General features: G+C 57.8%; 1 protein-coding gene across 1 annotated transcript in view; it reads left to right on the forward strand.

Annotated features, from left to right (window-relative positions):
* PTPRN2 (protein tyrosine phosphatase receptor type N2) overlaps nt 1-22172 on the forward strand; it is a gene marked incomplete at its 5' end in the record, with an annotated part of 671781 nt that overhangs the window by 250433 nt on the left and 399176 nt on the right. The window contains 2 exons of the mRNA XM_082661426.1: nt 12800-12886; nt 19497-19576. Of these exons, the coding sequence (XP_082517552.1) occupies nt 12800-12886; nt 19497-19576 (167 nt within the window). The remainder of the gene's footprint in view (nt 1-12799; nt 12887-19496; nt 19577-22172) is intronic.

Here is a 22172-nt window from a genome sequence, read left to right on the forward strand (position 1 = left end):
GTCTGACCTGTGCCGTGGGTTTTCCCTTTCTCAGCAGACATTGCTCTCGTGTGTGTGTGTGTGTGACGTGTATGTGTATTGTATGTTTCTGTGTGTGTGTCTGTGTTGTGTGCACATGGCTGTGTATATTTGTGTATGTGTGCATGTATGTATACACGGGTGCACATGTATGTGTGTGTAGGATGTATGTGTCTGTGTGTGGTTGTGTGTGTGCATGTGTGTATGCGTTTGTGCATACGTGTGTCTGTGCATGTGTGTGTAGTTTGTACGTGTTCCTGTGTGTGTGTGTGTGTGTGTGTGCATCTCTGTGTTGTGTGTGTGTGCGTGGTCACTGGAGGGACCCCTGTGCAGCTGCTCTGAGCACCTTTCCTCCCGCCAGGATGTCCTGATGCCCGGACCAGGAGGGCTGGTCCCCGGCGCAGGGTACAGGGCTGCTCCTGTCTGGGGCCTGGGGCTTAGCTGCGCACACAGGAGACCGAGGCCCCATGGAAGTGCTGGGAAAGGATTCTGATCATTGGGAAGACTTTTCGAGTCTGCGTGAACAACGGAGAACAGAGGATGATGAACTTTAGAGCAGGACCATCCAGGCCTACCGTTCTCAGCATCACAGGAAACCCAGCGTGAGTGGACGACACCTGGATGGAGGGAGACCCATCTCGTCGGGTGTCTCCTCCTGTTCTTGCTGACTTTCCTGTAACGCAAAGCCACTTCTGAGCGTTTCTTCTCTGCGCCCAGAGTTCCTTTTCCTGAGGGCTTTTCCTTGGCCTCAGCTTTGGGGCCTGAACGCTTACCTGCTACAAGCGCGGGTTAAAGAAAAGGATCATTATCTTGGCCGATTTCCCGTCTTCTCTTTTGCTGTTTCTGTCGGATGGAAGCTCTGTGGTGCAGCCGACAGCCTTATGTCCAGAACTCCCTGTGTGTCACAGGGGAGACCTGCTCCAGAAGCGTCTCCCACCCTCCCTCCACGGACGGACGGAGGCTTCTGCCTCTGTTGTCAGAGTAACTGGTAACTTGGGATTCTCGGGGGCAAGATTTCCCCAGATCTCAGTTTAAGCCTTAATGGATCAACTATTTACTGACAGGAATCCGACACTGTTCTTTTCTTCTCTTTATTTTAGTTGCTTGGTTCTTCCTGAAAGGAGGAGGAGCGTGCCGTCTCCTCCCTGACGTTGGCAGGCATGGCGCGGCTGGCCTCGCGCGTCCATTTCCTGGTGGGCGGGGCTGTCGTTTAATCCTTTGCCACTTGCATTTTCATCCTCTCTACAAACTGGATGGATTATTCAAGACGCGTGAAGGGCAGGGCAGCCATCCCAGGTCCTCCGAGGACGATTTAAACGTAATTTCAAGTTAGGTTGGCAGGAAGTGACCACGGGACGGAGGCTGCATGTGAAGCAGAGGGGACGCTCACCCGTCAGCAGAGGCCAAGCCGCTTTTACAGCTGAAAACCTGGGAGCTATGAGGTGTGCTGGGCAGGGACGCCCCCCTAAGGAGACGAGCCCTCGTGTCCTGCAGACCTGTTCCTGTACAGGGGTCGTCCGAGCCGCGCAGACCGAGTTTGCGTGAGCACGTGCCGCGGCCCCCGCGCCCTCACGGATCACCTGGAACCCCCAAGGTGGGGCGAAGCCCGGGTCCCACTGGTGGCTGCCCCCTGGGGCTCAGTGCAGAGGCCGCGGAGGCCGCCTCGGGGTGGGAATCCCACAGCGGCAGATGACCCGGGTCGTGGCGGCGGCGGCGCGGGAACGCATGGGGGGGCACGCTCACCAGATCGGGGCGTCAGCTGCAGCGCTCGCCGCGGGGAGGCTGCCCCCGGGGAGAAGCGGAGCAAAGGCTGTGGGTCGGGGGAGGCTGTCAGGAGGGCGCCCAGGGGCGTCGGGCCGCGCTGCGCCCTCCCTCCTCCGGGCAAGGGTAGGGCCTGGGCAGTGGAGTCCGGAAGAAGGGGCCCCTTTGGGCAAGGCCTCGGGAGCGTGTGCCGCCCCAGGCCTGTGCACCGGGCTGCCTGCCGGGCCGGGTGCCGTCCTTCTCCTCTCAGACACCTGCCGCTCGAGCCCTCGGGGAAGCCTGCCCGCCCTCCGCCACCCCTCACCACAGTGGGAGAGCCGCCAGCGCTGGCAGCCGTGGGGGGGGCGGGAAGGGGGGCTCCGCTCAGCCGCGGGAGGGGGGTGTCCAGCCCTGGTCTCCCTCCACCCTCCACTCCGCCCCGCCCCGCCCGAGCAGCCCCTCAGAGCTCACGTGGCTGCTTCTGGGCTCGTGGGCAGCCAGGAGTGGGTCCTGCCCATCTCTGCGGTTTCTCCCTCCCTTGCTGGAGAAGGAGACCTCCAGAATGTCGGGGGGCGGTTCTGTGTATACGGTGGCAGCGCAGACTGTAGTTACTCGGCGCCACTCTCAGGCCGTGTCTCGATGACGTGTTCAGGTGTGGCCGCATCTCTGTGCGGAACCTTCCTGGACAGCCCTCCCATGACACCATCCATCCTTTCGTTTGTTTGTCTTTAAAAGACGGTCTTCGGTTTGATGGGTTTACTATCACTTAAGATTGGCGGGGGCGGGGGGATGCCGTAAGGAGTGAAAATAATCATTCTTTGTGTATTAAAAAATGGTAAGAAAAAGAAACAAAAAATATCCCAAATCGAAAATTCTTGACTGCATAGTTGGTAGTTCTGGGAACTGTCAGTGAGAAGAACGGTGAACAGTGGTCTTCAGGCCCCAGAGGGTGGCCCAGTTCTGCCTTGTCTGTTTCCTACCGGCCCTTCTGGACTTGGCGCCCCAGCTGTGAAATGGGACGAGTGTTGAGGACCCACAATGACCGAGACACAGGAGGTGCTCACAAAAGGAAAGAGATCCGGACGTAACACGGTGTAATTTTTCCCCTGAGACAGTCAGACATATCTCCGTTCAGCTTGGTGGGTTGTTTTGAAATTCAGCTGAGGAAAGTACAAAAGTAGGCTGTGAGATTCAGACACCCCGGGGTGTCTGTGTTGTTAATGAAGGCGTAAGCAGTGTTAGCCGGGTGGGTCCCCACGCTCGCGATCCCGTGTCACAGCTCGAAACAGATCTTTACCTGTAAACGTCTCACCCCGACCCAGCTCTCTCCACGTCGCTCTCCTCGTACTGGTTGCAGGAGCCCAGGGACGGCGCTCAGCCCACCCCCGCCCGCTTCCTCTGCCGTCACCTGGGGTGAGGTACCTCCCTCCCCGCCCCCAGCTGACCGGCTCCTCTCCTGTCCGGGAGGCTCTGCCCACGCTGACGCTGACGTTTCCACGCCAGCCCTGCCCCTGCAGGACCCCTCCCAGGTCTCCTCGCATCCCCTCCAAACTTCCCCCTCAGGAGAGCGCTCCGTAACCTAAACGTGACCGTGTCATTCTGTCCCCGACGACGACGGCCTTGCCCAGGCCTGGGCCCTGCAGCTCCATTTCCCTCCCCAGCCTGCTTCCTTTCCGCTCTGGAATGTGAGGGGTCCTGACAGGAGGCCTTGGGTTTGCTCCTGGCCCAGCACGCTCAGATGCCACCTCCTCCAGGCAGCTCTCCTTGGTCAGGGTCCCTCCTCCAGGGCGCCGCCCTCCCCTCAGAACCTTACCTGGAGGTGGAATGACACACTCTGTGGGGTTCTTCCGCTTAGAGCAGGGCCCGCACCAGCAGTTGCTCAGCTGCGTCCCAGCCCCTGGCGCCTGGCTCCTCCAAAGGCGCTGGTGGTCTGCGGTGCTTTCCTTCCCCCTCGCACCCTCTGCAGTCCCCCACCTGCTTTCCCCGCACGCGTCCCTCCCTTCCTGATGTAGCCCCAGTGCTGCTGTAAGATCACGCAGGCTCCCTGGCTCGAGGCCCTCACCCGTCCACCCGGCTGCTGTCACCTCAGGACCCCGCCCTCCAGCCACCCCCGGGCTCTCATGTTCGTGGTTCTGAATCGCTACGGGAAAACACTCACTCCTCAGGTGGGCTGGGCTGGGCTTCTCTGTGGAGCCCCCTCTGGATCTGTTTACTTAGCTGCAGACCATGCCTTCACGCAGACATCATGCTTCTTGTGGCGGCTGCTCTGTCCGTCTTGGACCCCCAGTGCCAGACAGGCACTGGGGGTGCTGGGGGAGTAAGTGACAGGGTGAGGAGGGACTTCCGGGAGCTGAGGCCTCCGCTCGAGGATCAGCCCGCTGGGGGCGGGCTGTGCGTAAATGCTAGGAAGATGGTTGTAGCTGATGTGAGAGTCCTTCCCGAGGCAGTTCGAGGCTCCGATGGTAACAGAAATCCAAGTCACAGAACTGAGTCTTCAAAAGCGCCAGTGGCAAGGCTTTTGCCTCTAAACAGAGGTTCTGCTTAGAAAGCCCTACATCCGCATCCTCAGTGATGATCTAAGGGAGCCTGGGGGTCTCGAGGATAACCTGCCGGTGGCCGCGCTCCAGGGGCCTGGGCGGTGTCCCCACGGCCTCGGCTCGAGGGCCTGGGCGTCCTGGGTGCCGAGATGCAGCCACGGGGCCCCCGTCCGAGAGGCTTCCCGGGCTGTCAGTTTCGTATTTTTCACGAGGCAGCAGATCTGTGTTTGCTCTTCCCTGTGCAGAATTTTGAACACACACAAGAGCAAGATACTGACCCAGGCCCAGCGACCCAGACAGCCCAGGCCGGTCACACCCCACCTACTTCCAGCTCTCCTCCTTTGAAACAAATCCCAGTTATACTGTCTTAGAAGCATTTCATGAAATATCTTTAAAATAGAGGGATTCTTTCTTTTTAACATACCGTAATGCCATGTCACACCTACAAAGGACTCCAAATCCCTTAATATCGTCAAATATGTAGTCTGTGTTCAAATTTCCAGTTGTCACATCAGTGTCAGAACTTTGTTTTCGTTTATTAGCTTGTTGGCTCACGTCTGCTGAGGTTATAGAGCCGTGCTGGAGTTTGACGTCTGCTCTTGGCTGGAATTCTAGACCTGGAGGATATCTCACATTTGCCTGGCCTCTAACCGTGGTGGTGGACGAAGTGAGAAAATGCCATAAAGGTGCAAGTGTGATGGGTGTTGAAAACAGTTTCAGTGCCTCTCTGGCCCAGCGCCTTCCAGGTCAGCTTGGCCATGTCTGGCTGCCCAGAGGTGCCAGAAGGGACGATGGTGCCAGGGGACCCTTATGGTCTCTGACTGTGAGCCCCCTTCCCGCATGGGATCCTTCTGCTGCAGCAAAGGGCGAGATGTGTTGTTGGTGGGCGGGGCCGGGCGGGGAGGGAAGCCCGGCCCGCGCCGAGCAGGCCTGGAGCCTGGCCCTCCAGCCTCTGTCCGCCGCATGGCTGTCCTTAGAGCCCGACTCCTACCGGCTGGTTCTACAGCCCAGCCTGGGAGTGCGGAACGTAGGAGCGTCTGGTGACGTGGGGACCCTGCTCTCGTTTAGCCATGAAGACCTGTACCTGTGTGTACGTGTCTGCAGCTGCACCTGCGCGGATACCTGTGTCTGTACACCTGCATCTGTGTCGTCTGCTTAGGTCTGTGTCAGCTATATCTGTGTACCGACATCTACCCCTACGCCTACATTTATCTATATCTACGTCCATATCTGTGTCTGCATGTCTGCACCTACAGGTACACCTGCACTCATACCTATACCTACGTCTGTACCTCTGTACATCTCACATCTGCGTCATCTATTTGTGTCTGTGTCTGTCTACATCTACAGCTACACCTAACCTACACCTACACCTATATATCTATACCTACACCTGTATATCTATACCTACACCTATATATCTATACCTACATCTATATATCTATACCTACACCTATATATCTATACCTACACCTATATATCTACACCTACACCTATATATCTACACCTACACCTATATATCTATACCTACACCTATATATCTACACCTACACCTATATATCTATACCTACACCTATATATCTATACCTACACCTGTATATCTATACCTACACCTGTATATCTATACCTACACCTATATATCTACACCTACACCTATATATCTACGCCTACACCTATATATCTATACCTACACCTATATATCTATACCTACACCTATATATTTATACCTACACCTATATATCTATACCTACACCTGTATATCTACACCTACACCTATATATCTACACCTACACCTATATATCTACACCTACACCTGTATATCTACACCTACACCTGTATATCTACACCTACACCTATATATCTACACCTACACCTGTATATCTACACCTACACCTGTATATCTACACCTACACCTGTATATCTACACCTACCCCTGTATATCTACACCTACACCTATATATCTACACCTACACCTGTATATCTACACCTACACCTGTATATCTATACCTACACCTGTATATCTATACCTACACCTGTATATCTATACCTACATCTGTATCATTTACATCTACATCCATAACTGTATCTACGCAGCCCCCCAGCTGCTTTGCTGTTGGATTTCCATAATCGTCGGGGAAGCTTAGCTTTTTGTCTTCAGTGATGCCCTGAAATTCCACAGTGATCCCCACAGACCCTCACACCCTAACACCTGCAATTGATTTTTTGCAAAGTGTCTCAGCTGTGTTATAAATGGGCCAAGACTTGAATCTGTCAGAAGTTAAGCAGTTTAAATTCCACTCCTACGTATGAAGGACTAGGAAAGAGGGAGAAAAATATGAAAAGATGAGATTTGCCCTGCTGTCAAAATAGTAGTAAGTCTGCAAGTGAATAATGAAGCCAGAGGGAAAAGGAAAACTGGAAAAAAAAAAAAAAAGTATCCAGAGAGGAGACTCGGTTGAGGCAGATAGGCTTACGTAGAACGATGACTTGAAAGCTTTACTAGAACGCTAGCTGTGGATACTGGTTACGTCGGAGTTGGTTTCAGGCTTCAGATGAGCTTGCAGGGCCCCTGCTTGGAGCTCTGCGGGGGCAGGCGGGTGGAGCGGCACAAGCAAAGGCCCCGCCTGCATCAGGAGGCGCGTGGGCACCTCAGGGGCTGAGATGAGGCTGGAGGACGGGCAGTGAGCGGTGAGGTCTTCCCCAGCAGACGTAGGACGGCCCTGCAGGCGCCAGGGGTGGGTGGCGAGGTCAGGGTCCGCTCTGCTGGATCCTCTGCTGCCCGTGGAGGAGGGATAAGGGGACCTGCGGTGGATGGAGGAGACCGGCCAGTAGGCATGCTGGCCGTCAGCACCGTGCCCGCCTCGCTCTCTGTGCCGCGGGCATCGTCTGTGCTGTGACCTCGGCTGGACGGAAATCTAGCTCGGCAGTTGCACCACGACTGCTGGGGTGAGGAGTCCGCCCTGGCGAGGTCTGGGGTCAGCCTCCGGGGCCCGGGGGTGGGACGGGGGAGCCAGCAGAGGGCCACCCGCTGCTTCTCGCTGCGGGGCTGCGCTGACGGAGGCCGTGTGTCCCGAGGGGGCTCGGTGGAGGGTCCCCACGAGTGGGTGCCGCTGGAGGTTAGGGCCGCAGGAGGGGCAGGGAGGAGAGTCACGAGAGGGGCTCCCGGGAGGAGATGGTCCCTCCCGCCCCCCACTCCTCCCGGACCCTGATCTGCGCTCCGCTGTATGGGACACACGGCGTGTCTGGGCTGCATGGAATGTCTTGGAAGCAGATGAGAAGGACCATCTCAAGAGATGTAGAAAAAGCATTTGACAAAATTCAACTTCCTTTTATGATAAAAATTCTCAACAAAGCGGGCATAGCGGGAACATACCTCAACGTAAAAAGGCCACGTATGACAAACCCACAGGTAGCGTCACACTCAACGGTGAAAAGCTGAAAGCTTTTTCCCTTAGGTTGTGCTGCTGTTGACTTGCTCTGTGGTTACCATGAGGCTTACATGAAACATCTTCTCTTTCCAAGTCCCTTTTAAGTGGATAGCAGCTTCACTTTGCATACAAAAGCTTTACACTTTTATGTTTTTGACGTCAATGCACTTTTTATAAAGGTGACACTCTAAGACGTTGTATACTTAGATTTGTATTAAGCGGTTGGCAATTTTTTTTTTCCTGGAGAATAAAATTGTTTTGGAGAATATATTTATTCAAATATATTATGGAGAACATATTTGTTAAAATTTTGAATATATTTATGTTGAGACGCACAGTCTCATCTTGATGTTAAAAAATGCTAAGTTGTTAGCATACAACAGCTTTTTATCTATTTATGATTTACTTGTGAAGAGTTGATGGTTGTTAGCAGGTTGTTAGCAGGTTTTAATAAGAGTAATTCAGGGTTGTCAGAGACTCGGGGTGAATTTGCCTGTGCTCCGCGATGCCGGGGAGCTCAGCCCTCACAGGAGCTCAGTGTGTCTGCCCAGATTGTCATAGGCTCGCTCACTCACGCTCTGAAAAACGGGGCCTTCATTCGACTCCTGCAGGGAGGATAGTGGCGCCAGACGGGAGTTGGGAACTTGAATCACTGTGACGCCAGCAGGATTGTCCTCATCAGAAGCGTCACTTCTCTGCATCGGGGAGAATTCCTGTGGGTTAGCAAAAATTTTAACTACCTTATAGGATGATTTAAAAAGAGAAGCATCATTTTGTGTTGTAGTGATGGGTGCGGATAACTGGAATAATCGGTGAGTCCCGTGAAAATCTCATTTTGTTCATTGATTTCAAGTATCATCTCAAAAAACGTTGTATCAAGGTTGACTCGTTGTCATTTTGTGACCCATCACTCATTCGGAAGTGAAGCAGTGGAAGCGCGGCCGGCTCCTGGACGCGGAGTCCTAGACGCGAGCGTGGGGCTGGCGGGGCATCCGGCCCCGTCGCCGCATCCCGTTCTCTGCTGGTTTCACGTGTCTCGTAAGTAAGAGACGATAGCACTTGGAAAAATAAGACCTGGAGAGGTTACGGGTGCAGACGCTCTTCAGTCCGGTTGGGCTAAAATCCAGGCAGAGGTGCAGCAGTTGGGAAGCCGACATCCCAGCGTTACCTTGACATTTTCCGTTTCCATCTTTCTTTGGGGATTTACTAGCACGATCTTGGGCAAGGGATTTAATTTCCCGAGTCTCAGTTTCCACCTCTCTCGAGTGAGGTTAATACGGGACCTTCCTCCCAGGTCTGTGTGAGCAGTGAATGAGAGAATTTCCGTGGAGTCACGCACGGCCGAGGGCGGAGGGACGCCTTCCAGAAGTCTGCACTGGTCCTAAGCTTTCTGCCCCTTACGCCGTTTTCACTAGTCTTTATTTTCAGAGTGGCCTCCGAAACTCCCTCATCACCTCCTCGTTTTGGCCCCTTCCTCTAGTCCAGCAGTGACTCAGGACACTGCGGCCATCGTGGGGCTGTGCGTGTGGCCATCAGGCTCTCCTGAGAGCGGGGCGCGGCTGCCCCTCGGCGGGCTTCCGTCGAGGTCAGGACGCCGACGCAGTCCATTTCGCCTGTTCTGCTGACTTGGTAGCTCCCGGCAGCAGCCTTGTTTAACGCGGTTGAACAGCAGGAACGTGTGGCTTCAGAAAGGAAGTGGCTTAGTGAGGAGGCCCGGCCCAGCTGTCGACAGGAAATCCTTCCTGCCGCTGACAACCAGGCAGGCAGGGGACCCCACGGCCGCTGCCGGCTCTGACCTCAAGCTGCTAAAAGCGCCATCTCTCTCTTCCAGGCGGCGCTGGGCGTCCAGGTAATCAGGGTGGCAGCTGTCACAGGCGGGCCCCTGAAATTGCACGTGCTGTATCCGTCCATTGATTTTTGAAATGAACCCCAACTGCTTTCTGAGGAAGTTCAGACCATGACATGACAGCTGATGGCCACATAGTTTAAAAATAAAACAGAAACAACTGCGTGCTCGTTTTGAGTACAGTCAGCACCTCTCGTTTGTCCGACTTGCACGAGAACGGAGCCGCTGTTGTCCTGAGCCATCTGCCTGCCAGAGCCGTGACAGCGAGACGGGAGGGGCCGACGGGGTCACCGCGCGGCTCCGGTCATCGAGGTGTCTCCTTGGAGAGCAAGCCGGCCACTGAGAACATTCTGGGCTGGCGAACCTCATCATTATCTTCAAGGCTGTTTTAGATAATCTCGTAATGGAGGAAAATGTTCAATTTCTGGGCTGTGAGGGTGGAAGAAGGTAGGGCCAGGAGGCTCACAGTGGGCCTGACATCCACGACGGAGGCGCCGGACTCCGCATCTCCTTACGTTACCCCTTGTTGAAGACAGGCTAGGAAACGGGGTTCGTGGAATCTCGTAGCAACCTGGTAGGGAAGTTGGTTTGTGTCCGGACTTTGGAGAGAAAGGAAAAGATAAGAGCTGGTCACGCCCTCCGCAAGCCTGCAGCTCGTGGGCAGACAGGACCAAAATGCGCAAAATCCTCAGAGACCTTTGAACATGAGTGGTGAGCTGGGTGGCTTGGGGTCAACGTGCAGAGGGGGGTTCGGGGAGAGGAAGGAGCTCGTGGCCTTAGGGGTGAGAGCTGGCGGGGCCTGCTTAGTGGCCGGAAGCCGGGGAGGGGGGACAGGGCCCTGTCTTCCTGACGCCGGGCTGTGGGACTCGTCCCCCTCTGATGTGGCGGTATTTCTCCTGCGCACTGAGCTGGCGCTGGGGTCAGCACCGGATGGCTCCCTCGAGACCCGTGCCCCGTCACCAGGGCACAGGTGCCCGCAGGGCTGCCGTGCAGCCAGGCCTGTCCCCGCGCGGAGCTCGGGGTCCCAGCAGACTTCATGTAGATGCAGACGTGCTGGAGCACCAGGCTGGCTGAGGGACAGACGGACCTGACCTGCAGCTCCTGGCAGGCAGCGGCGAGGCAGGCACCAGGGTTCCGCGTGGACTCCTTTCCCGGTTGGCAGCTGACCTCCCGGTGGGGCTGAGATGCCAGCTCTGAGAGGTGTCCCTGGGATTCCGTGAGTGAGGGGACGGGGTAGAGGGCCCGTGTCTGCACCACATGCACACACACCTCTTTAAAAACATTCTTATTTTAAAACCTCTGGAGAGCGTGTTTGGGGGACTCGTCCACCCTTGATGGGAGGGTCCCCAGCCCTGAGGGCTACTTACTCAGGAAGCAGGATCGGGGTGGGGGGTAGCCCCTCAGCTGCAGACCGGGACCGACCTCTCCTTCCTCACCTTCGGAAGAACGGCTTGGAGGTTGCAGAGGGTTTGGAGTCACCAGCAGGGGTGTGGCGAGCGGGCCTGGCACAGTCAGTAAAAGTGGCGCCGCTGGCAGCAACCGGTGTCCCCACCCAGAGAGCACATTCCAGCTCCTTGGCTGGGCTGGCGGCCCGTCTCCCCCCAGGGAAGAGGTGGGTGTAGCGCGAGGCGCCGCGGTGGGCGGCGTGCCTCCCGGCCCAGACCTGCCGCCAGCTCGCGGTGGGACGCGCTGATCGCAGCCTCCCGAGCGCTTCCTCCACTGGGTGACAGCGTCTTCTGAGGGACGCGGTGGTCAGCCTGGGAATCTCAGAGCAGTCGCCCCCAGTCCCGTCGCTGCGCCTGCTTCTCCGCATCTCCTCGGGGCGCAGAGGCGTCTGGAGCCCTCCCCTGACGCCAGCCGACGTCACAGCCCTTGTCGACGCGTCTGCGCGGGGATTCTGCCTCCGCCCTTACGGAGGCATCCCGCTCGCCCGTGGTCTCGCTCACCTGCTGGTCCCTCCTGCCCGCACACCTGAACCATCTCAGCAGGCTGCAGGGCCTGCCCGGCGCCCACCTCCACGGCCCCCGCCTCTGGGACCCCCCTTGGTTCCTTCTCGTGCCCTGCGCCCCTGCTGTCTCTTGGAGTCACGCGGTCCTGGGACAGCCCATCGGGCACCCCCTGCATGTTCACCGCCTTCCACTCACACGGTGCCGCCCTCTGTGGGGGGCGGGAGGGGCAAGCGGGCTTGGCACCTGGGTCCTCGCGGCCGTCCCCCGGGCGTGTCTGTGTCCCCACCTCCTCTTGCCATGGGGACCCCAGCGGTGGTGGATGAGGGACCACCTGATGACCTCACGGACCCTGTTTCCACGTGAGGCCACATTCTGAGGTTCCGGGTTTACGACGTGAAGGTGTGCGTTTTCGGTGACACAGTTCAGCCCCCAACGACACAGGCCCTTTCCCTTGTTGGTGACTTTGCTGCTTGTGTCCCCACTTGGATATAAACCCCAAGAAGCAGCTCAGTGTCTGTTGCTGAATTTCCCGGACAGCGCCCGGCACCCAGTGGCTTTCTTGCACATTTGCTGGATGATGAATGAATGATAGGCTGGGACAGAAACCCCAGCTGTCGACGGTGCTCACGTAACCGCAGGCGAGCTCTCCTCTGAAGGGCTCTGACGGGCTTTCACGGGCAGCGCCTGGGGTGCGAGACAGGCTGGGCTCAGGGACCTGAGTCACATGCGCTGCTGGAGGTGCCCCCCTGGGGCCGCTGGCCTTGCTGGGGGTCCGAGGCTCCATGCTGTGGCACGTGGGCCCCTTTGGGGAGCCGCTGCTGCTGCGCTGTCCTGCCATCCTTAAAAGTGTGACTTTTCAGTGTCCTCACTGGCGCATAACTCATTTTAGAAATGAATCCGAATCCACTTAAACACATGCATTCCCTCCGCACGTTTGACGCCCCTCCTGAACTTGGCTTCCCGGCCTCCGCCCTCCTCTCCCACCTCCACCCCGCTCTCCCCCGCTCCCCGCTGAGATGAGCCAGTTGCTGGCTCCTGGGCCCATCACGCTCCCCTGACAACCCCGTTCGCATTGTGGTGTTGGTCTTCTTGCTGGAAAATGCAGGTGGTTCATCACGGCTTGGAGGCCTCTGCTCCCGGGTGGCTGCAGCCCAGCCCTGATGTGACAGGGGTACAGCCGGGGCAGTTCTCCGAGCAGGGCAGGGCGGGAGGGTGGGCTGCGGGGGTCCCTGCTCCTCGGGTGCGACAAGCCCGCCGCGTAACCCTGTGCTCTCCCCGCAGCCCGCTGAGCCCAGAGAAGGGGACGGAGGTGCTGGAGGACGTGGCGCGTCTCCTGGACATGCCGGCGGGCGTCTTCTCGGACATCGCGTGAGTGTGGGCAGGGCCCTGGGCGTCTTCTCCGTCTGGTGGGTCCACCGTGCGCTTGTGGGCTTCGTTAATTGTGTCACAGAGAAACTGGTGAGGGAAGAAGAGGAAGGAAAGGCCCAGCGGGGCTCAGGTTGTTTCTGTAAGAGCAGCTGAAACCCGAGCATCATCAGAAGGACCACAGTCCCCTGAAAGAACCCCGCCCCAGGCTTCAGGTCTCCCCGCTGCGCCAGGAACCACCCAGGAGGCTCTAGACCGTCAGGACGGCCTGGCCCCCGCAGGCGAGCCAGGGCCTTGGGGCTGGGCCCTCAGCTAATGAGGCTCTTCTGACAGCTCTGCGCACGTGGTGGTCCACGGGGACGGTTATCGCTGCACAGATGTTTACCGAGCGCTGAGTGCCCGGGTGGAGTGGAGAGCAGGCAGGGTTCCTGCTCTGGGGAGCTGAGCTGCCAGCAGAGGTGGACACATAGACAGAGCCAGAGAAGGTCAGGCGCCTTCCGTCCCGTCCCCGTGAACAGAGGGATGAGGCCAAGAGGGAGGAACCTGGAGCAGGAGACCCCACCCACGGGGGGGACGTCCACATGGGAGGGTCATGCGGCCGTGGGAGCCCGGCCCGGAGCCCAGGTGGCCTTGGTCCCAGTGCTGGAGCCAGCGCGGATGTTCTCCAGGAAGGCGCCTTTCCAGCCACCTGGAGAACGAACTACAGGGGACCCAGGTGGAGCCCAAGTGCCGTGAGGCTGCTGAGGTCTCCGGGTACGGGCCGTGGCCTCGGAGCGGGAGGGGCGGCGGGAGGGGCGGGTGCGAGATGAGTCACCCGCTGGCAGAGGGTCCATGTCTGTTCCGTTCAGCCGCATGCGGGCCCCCGAAGCCACTTGTATTCCCACCTGTAACATCAAGGGTCCGTTACAGCTGTCCTCTGTCAAATCGCATTGATTGGCTGTGCGTCCGGCACCGCTCAGGTGTGCAGGACCTCCAGGAGGGTTTGGTCATCAGACTCAGGCCCTGGAGTGGGAGGGCCTCACGCAGCCCAGCGGGGAGCCGTTCCTGCTGCCCGTGGCCACTTCCACAGGCCCTTTGGCCCTGTCACGGTCTCCGCGTGGCCCAGTAAGCAGGACAGACGGCCTGGCCTGGAGGTTCTGACTGTTCCCTTCAAAGAGGAGGAGGGGGTCCCTGGAGCTTCCTGCCCCGTTCCTGGCTCCTGTGGGCAACTCCCCTGGGCTACACACACCACGGGGTCCCCATGGGCTTGGCCACTGAGAACCCAGCTCAGGTCCAGTGTTCCCTGCTGCATGTCTGCATAAGCATGCCTGGCACGCTGACCGCACGGCGTGGGTGCGTGTTACACACACACATGACGGAACACACGCATGACGGAACATGCATGACGGAACACGCATGGCGGAACACGCATGGCGGAATGAGTGATGGCACAGGCAGGTCTGGCACCCCAGACGGCCCCCAGTGACACTGCACCCCTCCCTCTGTAGAGGGGACATTGAATGTGGCCCAGGGTTGAGGGAGGGAGGGAGGGAGGGAGTGGGTGCCTCCTTCGTCAAAGGCAAGAACCTCGTGCGAGAACTCTGAGGGCCTCAAGTACCAGGCAGAGGGGTCCTGAGACCGGAGCTTCCAGGAGCAGCTGGCGGCCTGCAGCGCTGGGAGACCGTCCTCGCACCTCAGAAGTAATCACCCGAATGAGCTCTAGGGTGGGACTCCTTAGGCCCCCGCGGGGCTGTGTTCATTGAACCTGCATCATCTTCCGTTAGCAAAACCCTCCGTGGTGACCAGGCAGCAGACGGAAGGCAGAGGTCCCAGCCCCGGGCTGTTTCCTGGAGACGTGCCCTTTGCTGCCCCCCTGCCGCTCCTTGTTTCTTAGAAACCTTCCAGATGGGATGGAGGCCGGGGCTGCGCGCCCCCCCACTGCTGCCACGGGAACGTTTGAGGGAGGGTCGGAGAGGAAAGGGAGTTGTGGGAAGTGGCGTCAGTCCTGGGGGGCTCCAGTGGGGGGCCTGGGGCCTGAAGGCCTGGGGCCTTCAGGAGACGCTGCCTAGCCTGCCTGGCACCCCTCTCTGGCCCCTCACCTGGGTCTGCGGCTCAGTCCCTCCAGGTCTGGAGACTCTGGGGACACGGGTGTCCTGGGGGCTTTCCAGCCTCGGAAGCTGGGCCGGTTCCCAGACCAGCTCTTTTGTAGACATCACCTGCCAGTCTCTTTCCTGCTCAGGGGACGGGGGCTTCTGACTCCCCCGGGGCCATGCTGCACCCCGCTCTTTCAGCCTTTGGGAGTCTGGTCCAGGGCCCTCGCGCGACTAAACCCCCGAGCGGCCCTTTCCCCGCAGCCTCGCCCGGCCCTGGAGCCCCCCCGTCTGCCCTCGAGCCTGCTTCTGGGCGCCCAGGCCCCTTGGGAACCCCCGTCCTGCCCAGTTAACGCTCGTCTCGCACGTCTGAGTATTTAATGCTGTACGTGGTCTGCGGGGGTGTGTGTGGTGTCCCATGCCACACATGCACGTCCTGTGTGTCACCCCCAGGACCCAGCACGTGAGGACACGCACCAGCCGCAGGGACTGACCTGGGGAGGCCTGGGGGGATGACCGCGTGGCCAGCATGCTCTCAGGGCTGGTCATCGTGGCAGGAGAGGAGAGGAATCTGCCCCACGAGGCGGCACTTCCAGGATTGTCTGCGTGTTTATGGAAGTACTAGTTATGCTTCATATGTTTTGTTAATGGTTATGTAGCTGTCAAGCAAATTTCATTATTTCTTATTACATCGTTAGAGGCCATTAAAACGGCATCAGCACACTGGTGTAATTATGCCGGCAGACGCACAACGACCGCGGTTGTGATTTTATAATCTAATCATGGCTGTCCGAGGAGGCAGTGCTGATTGATGCGGCTCTTAGTCAGGTGGGCGGTGCTGCAGGGCCTCGCGGACTCCCAGCCAGTGGGGGCTTCAACCAGCTCAGGGAACGCAGGCGCCAGCCTCATCCCGGGTCCCCCTTCGGGTCCCCCTTCGTGAGTCCTCGTGAGGCAGGAAGCGGTGTGATTTCCCTTCCGTGTGGTCGACCGCGCTGACGAAGGGCGATTCCTGAAGACGCAGCGGGAACTCACGGCCTGACGTGTTCACGAGGTCCTGTGCACAGGCCAGGTCAGCTGGACCCTGCAGGAGCCCGGCGAGGATGCGGCCCCCCTGTCCCGTGCCCACTGCCGACCCTCCACACCTCCCTCCCCATATGAGGACCCCGCAGGTTTGGAGGATTCTGGAAGACGTGTTTCAGCTTCCTGGAGCAGAGATTGTACTTATTTGCCTCCTGTCTTGTTTCCCTGGCGACTTGCCAGAACTGCCCCTGTTTTACAGCCGGGCAAACCGAGGCCAGGGAGGTTAAGGCTCAGCAGGGTGACAGATGGCGACACAGGACGCGGCTGTGCAGTGGAGGCTCTGTGCAGAGGCTTTCACGTCCCCGCGCGTTAGAGCAGGTGCTGGGGAGCGAGCACCTGAGCCCACGTCGTGTTCAGCCATAAGGGGTTGGATATGCCCCGTGCAGCGGGGTGACCCTTCCCTCGCTGGTGCCAGGGCCAGGGCTCAGCTGCACAGGGGCTGGGCCGTCACAGACCGGGTGTCAGGTAGGGAGTTGGTGACGGCAACACGGACCCTCCATTCAGGGCGTGCTTTCCACGCTAGGCGGTCCCAGGGTCACGGCTGTGCATCCCGGGGTCACATGTGTGCATCCCAGAGGCATGTGTGTGGCGTCCCGGAAGGAAGGAGGGCCCTGGTGCCCCGTCGGCCTCTCTTGCTGGTCCCGCAAGTGTTGGGGCAGGTGAACAACCCCTGTGTGCTCCGTCTTTGGGAATCCAGGGACGTCCGTGAGATCTTTAGAGAAAACTGTCGGCACCGGAGGGAAGATTAGATTTGGGGGGTCCCACGGGCCTCAAACTCTGCAGATGTGGTTTAGATTAGACACGTCCCAGAAGCCACGCGTAAACCCAGAGCCGTGCCACGTGGGTCTGCTGTTAGTGTGTTGGTGGTGGGTGTGGACGCTCGAGTTGGGAAGGACTTTCTCCTAGTTTTGGAAGCAGTTGCGCTAGATGTCGGGACTCAGTCCCAGACGTAGCCCCACCATCCACACGCGTGTCAGGCGCCGGCGGGAAGCGTCGTCGCACGAGTGACCTGTACAATAATTAACGTTTAATTCGAGCACAGACATCGAGCAGTCGCTGCACTTGCTAGGAGGTCCCAGAGCAACGGTTTTCAGAGCGTTTGTGGAAGTGGGGTTGGAACTGAGGGGGCGGAACCCAATTCCCACGGCGAGGGGGGAAGACGCCGCGGCAGGAAGTCTCCAGGGGCAGGGAGGCCCCCTTGTCCACCCCGGGAGCATCCAGCAGGGGCCGGGGAGGGGTTTGCTGCATCCCCTCGGACCCTGGGGCCTGGGGAGTCCACGGAGGGTGCTGCATGCGACGTGCACGGAGGGTCGGACAGGTCCTCCGGGTGCCACACGCGGGGGGGGGGGGGGGGGCGGGACCCGGGAAGACTCGGCTCGGCCGCGACAGCGGGGGTGGAGAGGGAGGGTGGCGCTGCTGCCGGACGTGGTGACGTTCCTTGTACAGGGAGGTGACCGGGAGGCCCCGTGGCTGGATGAGCCACCAGAGCTGTGGGCGCCACGGCAGGAGCTGCTTCAGGAGCGCTCGCTGCGCTTGCGGCGAGGCCCAGGCTCCTGGGTGGAACGTCCGACAGCAGAGGTGCTGGAACGACGGCCATGCTACCCCTGGGGGCTCCGCAGTTCCCTCTGCAGAGGACTCGGCTGGCCAGGGAGCTGGGCCAGAGGCCGCCTGAGGGACAGGACCCAGGCCGCCTGAGGGTCACGAGTGGAGGTAGCCCCTGAATACCAAGAAGCCCTGAGGCTTGTGGACGCGTGGTCTGAGCTCCCACGACCTGGAGCAGCGGGCCGGCCTCTGGATGACGCGCTCGGGAAGGAGGGGAGGGGACAGAGTGGATGCAGAGGAGGTGGCACGTGGCGCACGCCTGACTTGGTGATTTGGTTCCTGCTAGCGGCGTTTCTGCCGTTTCTGAGAGTGTCGCTGTCCTTTCCACGTAACTCTTCTCAAGCGTGGTCCCTTTCACTTGAGTCTCACTCTCGTGCACTTTTCCTTACATCACCCTTATTAGGAGCGCCTTTGAAATGATCCTGTCATAGACGCTGGAACTGGCGTGGAGTGGGTGGGAGGCCCAGCAGGGGGCAGGGCCGGGTTAGAACATGCAGGTGACGGGCGGCCTGGCGGCGTCACCTGTGACTCAGCTGGGCTCCCTTTAAGGGAGGACAGCCCTTGGGTCCTCAGGGTCCTCGTCGTAAATGGAGGCGACGGCGCCTGCTTTGCTGGAGAGATTAAACACGGTACACGCGAAGCTCCCGTGCGCACGGAGGCTCAGCAGATGGCAGGCACGTGGTTTTGTTCTCGGCGGTGTTATTCGGTGGTTGAATCTGTGCATACTGATAAGACTCCATGGCATCAGCGAGGAAGGCCCAGCCCCTGGACCAGGGGAGGGCAGTCGAACTGAACACAGCCTGTTGTGGGGAACCTCACCGATCACCAAGAAGAGCACTGCCTTGCCAGGGGCATCGTGACGGCCAGGAGCCCCTGGAAACCACGCGTGTGCCGGGAAGGGCCACCTCTGAGTGGCCCGTGCCGTTCCGGCCCCCTCGACACCAGCTCCTGGGGGTTGTGTCCGGGAGATGATGGCCCAGGAGATGCGGAGCTGGGACAGTCCTGACAAAGGCGGCCTCCCTGCCCCCCTTCAGACGAATCAGTTGTTAAAAGGGGGATGTACTTTTCAAAGTCATGTGCAACACAGTAATTAAAAAGCTTTGAAAATTTTTTTTACCAGATATTCATTTTTAATTACTATTTATTTATTAATTAAGTTATTTATTTTTGCCATGCTGGGTCTTCGTTGCTGCATGCGGGCTTTCTCCAGTTGCAGCAAGCGGGGGCCACTTTTCATCGCGGTACGCGGGCCTCTCACTATCACGGCCTCTCTTGTTGCGGAGCACAGGCTCCAGACGCGCAGGCTCAGTAGTTGTGGCTCATGGGCCCAGCCGCTCCACGGCATGTGGAATCTTCCCGGACCAGGACTCGAACCCGTGTCCCCTGCATCGGCAGGCGGACTCTCAACCACTGCGCCACCAGGGAAACCCCCCTGCCAGTTATTTTTTTACTGAGTAGTTCTAAAGATTTCAATAAGTTTTTTAAACAGCTCCTTTCAGGAGAATTTTAAAAATACCCGTCTCTTTCCTTTCTGCTTTTGGTTCCTGCGGCTCCCTTGGGAACAGAATACTGAAAACAGTTTCCATAACAATTTTTCTTTTTCCCTTGCAAGAATATCTGCTTGTTATTGTTGGATATTGGGGTTGATTTGAACTTTTTGTAAGCGCCCTGCCGTGTGTGTGTTAGAAAAGCAAAGCCTGTGGATAGAATTCCTGGAATCTGGGAACAGAGTCACAGTGACCCCGCAAAGCCACCCCCGCGGAGGTCGCGTGTGGACGAGCAGCGCCTGGGGTGCGTGTGGCGTTCAGGGAGGAGGCCCGTGTGCTGAGCGGTTCTCACGCCTGTTAAACGGTCTCTTCCAGGGTCTCGGGACCAGCGGTGACCTTCAGGGTGCGCGCCAACCTCCAGAACGTGACAGCGGCGGACGCCGCGAAGGCGGCAGGTGAGGCTGCTTCCGCGCAAGCGCACGCACCCGCCCGGGCAGGGGAAGGGGGCCAGCTGCTCCGAGGACAGCCGTCTCCCCAGAACCCCGATACTCATCGGGTGGGGCCCGGAGGGGAGTGGCTGGCCTCCCGGGGGTGGGCGGTGGCGACCGCACTGCTCGCTCGGATAGAAGGTGGTGTAGGGGCGGGGCTCCGGCCTCTGCGAAGAGCCCGTGTGGACAAAACGATGCCCTGGTGCTTTGAGGTTTTCCGTCCCGTCCCAGCCCAGCAGCTCGCACGGGCTTCACCGTGTCCACCTGGCCCACGAGAGCACGGGACGAAGGTCTGAGTAGCCCAGTGCTTGACCTCGGCGTCCCTCCTAGAGCCCAGCCCGTCACCCGCTCACGCATTTTGAGATCTTCTGGGGTGGGTGGGGTCCCAGCGTGTGGTTGGTGTGTGTCACTGAATGGAAAGCGCAAAGCGCAGAGCGTGGGGTGTGTACGAAGGCTGCTTTCCCCTGCAGCCCACGTTTGTTTTTAGCTACTGAAAACTCGTGTAACATGTACAGTCTTTCCGCCCAGTAAGAAAAATATAGGAAACGTAACAGAACCTGAGCCTCACGTTTTCCAGTAACTCAGTGGGAAGGACTCTCGTGCTTTATGGTCGTTGGTAAGCGCAGTGGCTGAATGCACCGACCCAGACGCAGCAGAAAATGACTCTTTGTTTCCGCCAATCCTGTATGTGGCTAAATATATGAACTATTTTTAATGAAACCTACATCTTCACCCCAGTGTACAGTGCAGCACGGTATTTGGGCTGACTTAGAGATCTGGGCGTTTAGTTCTCGTCCATTGAGGTATCACCTTATGGCGTCTATTAAAGTTTCTTTACCCAGTGACGGTCAACAGGGCATAAAAATAGCTGTAACACCCTCTTTGGTGGAACAAACTATAGCTCTTCTCTATTTTGGTTGCTGGTGGCTTTTCCTTGTAGGATATTTTGATGCCCTTAGGAACTCTGATTTGCTGAAAGGAATGATTTGGGGAACAGAATTTTTGGTTAAAGAAGAATTCCTTGCGGAGTTGTGCTACTTCCCAGAAAGCCTGTGGAGAGCTGACGCGCACGCCCCCAGCCCACATGCCTCCTAGGCTTCATTTCACTGTAACGGGTGGAGCTCGGGGTCCAGCTGAGCAGAGCAGAGCAGAGCAGAGCAGCCTTTCTCCGGGGTCCCGGAGAAAGAAAGTCAGCAGATTCCATTCTAAACACTCCGCTGGCTGAAAAGGAGCGGAGTTCCGTGTCAATGGCTTCACCCTGTGTGACCACGGGCTCTCTTTCCCCGCACAGCACCCATTTTATGGTCCTCGTTCCTCAGCATAAGAGATTATTGAATATATTTAAGACCAAATCAGTTATCACTTTTTACCCAGAAATGCATTAACAGTTGTTCCATAATTGGCAATTCATTCCAGTGCTGGGAAGTAATACTTTCAAAATTGGATTTGCTGGAACTTAAGGGTGCTCTGAATGGAATAAAATGGAACAAAGTCTTTTTATCTCTTAGAATTGTGACAATAGATTCACGACAATGGCATTTCATTTATTTTATTGCTTTCTGTGGGAAATGAGGTTGATTATTTGAAGTCTGCTTCCTTGGTCATTTGAAATGTGTTCACGTCAGGTACCGAGGGGGAAATTGCATGTGCGGTGTGAGTGTCGTATCGCCAACCCTCTAAATACTCAAGTTTCTGAATTACGTTTCCGTGAACCAGCACAGCTGTGCCAGCCAGGGTGTTTCTTGCTTGTGCAAAATGGATGACACACGTGCATGATTTTAGAACTTCGTTTCTTTTGTATTTTAAATAATTTCGTGGTGTTATGGACGTACCTGATGCTATACAGGGAAAGGATTACGGAGAAGAGTCTGTGACCATAGGATCCGAGCGTTTGGCGGCAGAAATACCGAACTGTAGTGGCACCTCGACCCCGGCCACCCTGAGGGCGTGTTTGCTGCCACCCGGAGAAGCAGCCTCCTCCAGTGCGGGGTCCTCCTAGGGGTGGACGTGACCCCGTGTTAGCAGGAAGAGTTTGAACTTACAAGGACGTTTTGTGGCTCCAGTTTTAGAAGATGATGTGGAATCTTACTAGTGTTGTTGTGGCAGTGTGGGCGGGGCCGGCAGGATGGGCCGCGTACAGACCGCACAGCCTTCCGCCCGCGTGTCGGTGCCCCTGCAGCTCCCAGGACCGTTTGCCTTTGCTTCTCGCCGTGGGGCTTCCTGGCGCTGCGCTGTGCGCCCCTCTTGTTACCAACAAGGGAGACGTGACCCTGTGATGAGTTCAAAGGGCATTTCCTTTGCCTGTTCTGCACAGGGTGGTACAGAACTTAATGAAGAGTCGTGTAGCCAATGACACGTCTGTCCCCGTCAGACGTGGTCCGTGTTTGTCCTGAAAGGTGGATGCCGTGGGTTTCCTTATACGGGTGGTTCTTTCCTGGGCATTCATTAGTGAACTTGGGCGTGGACGTCAGGTGTGAGTGAACAGTGGTTCCCAGGAGACACTTCCTGCGTTCAGAGCACACAGAGAAAACCGGTGGTTACGTTCAGTCTTCGTGGCCACGTC

This window comes from Grampus griseus (genome assembly GCF_964374135.1).
Source record: "Grampus griseus genome assembly, chromosome: 9".
NCBI lineage: Eukaryota > Metazoa > Chordata > Mammalia > Artiodactyla > Delphinidae > Grampus > Grampus griseus.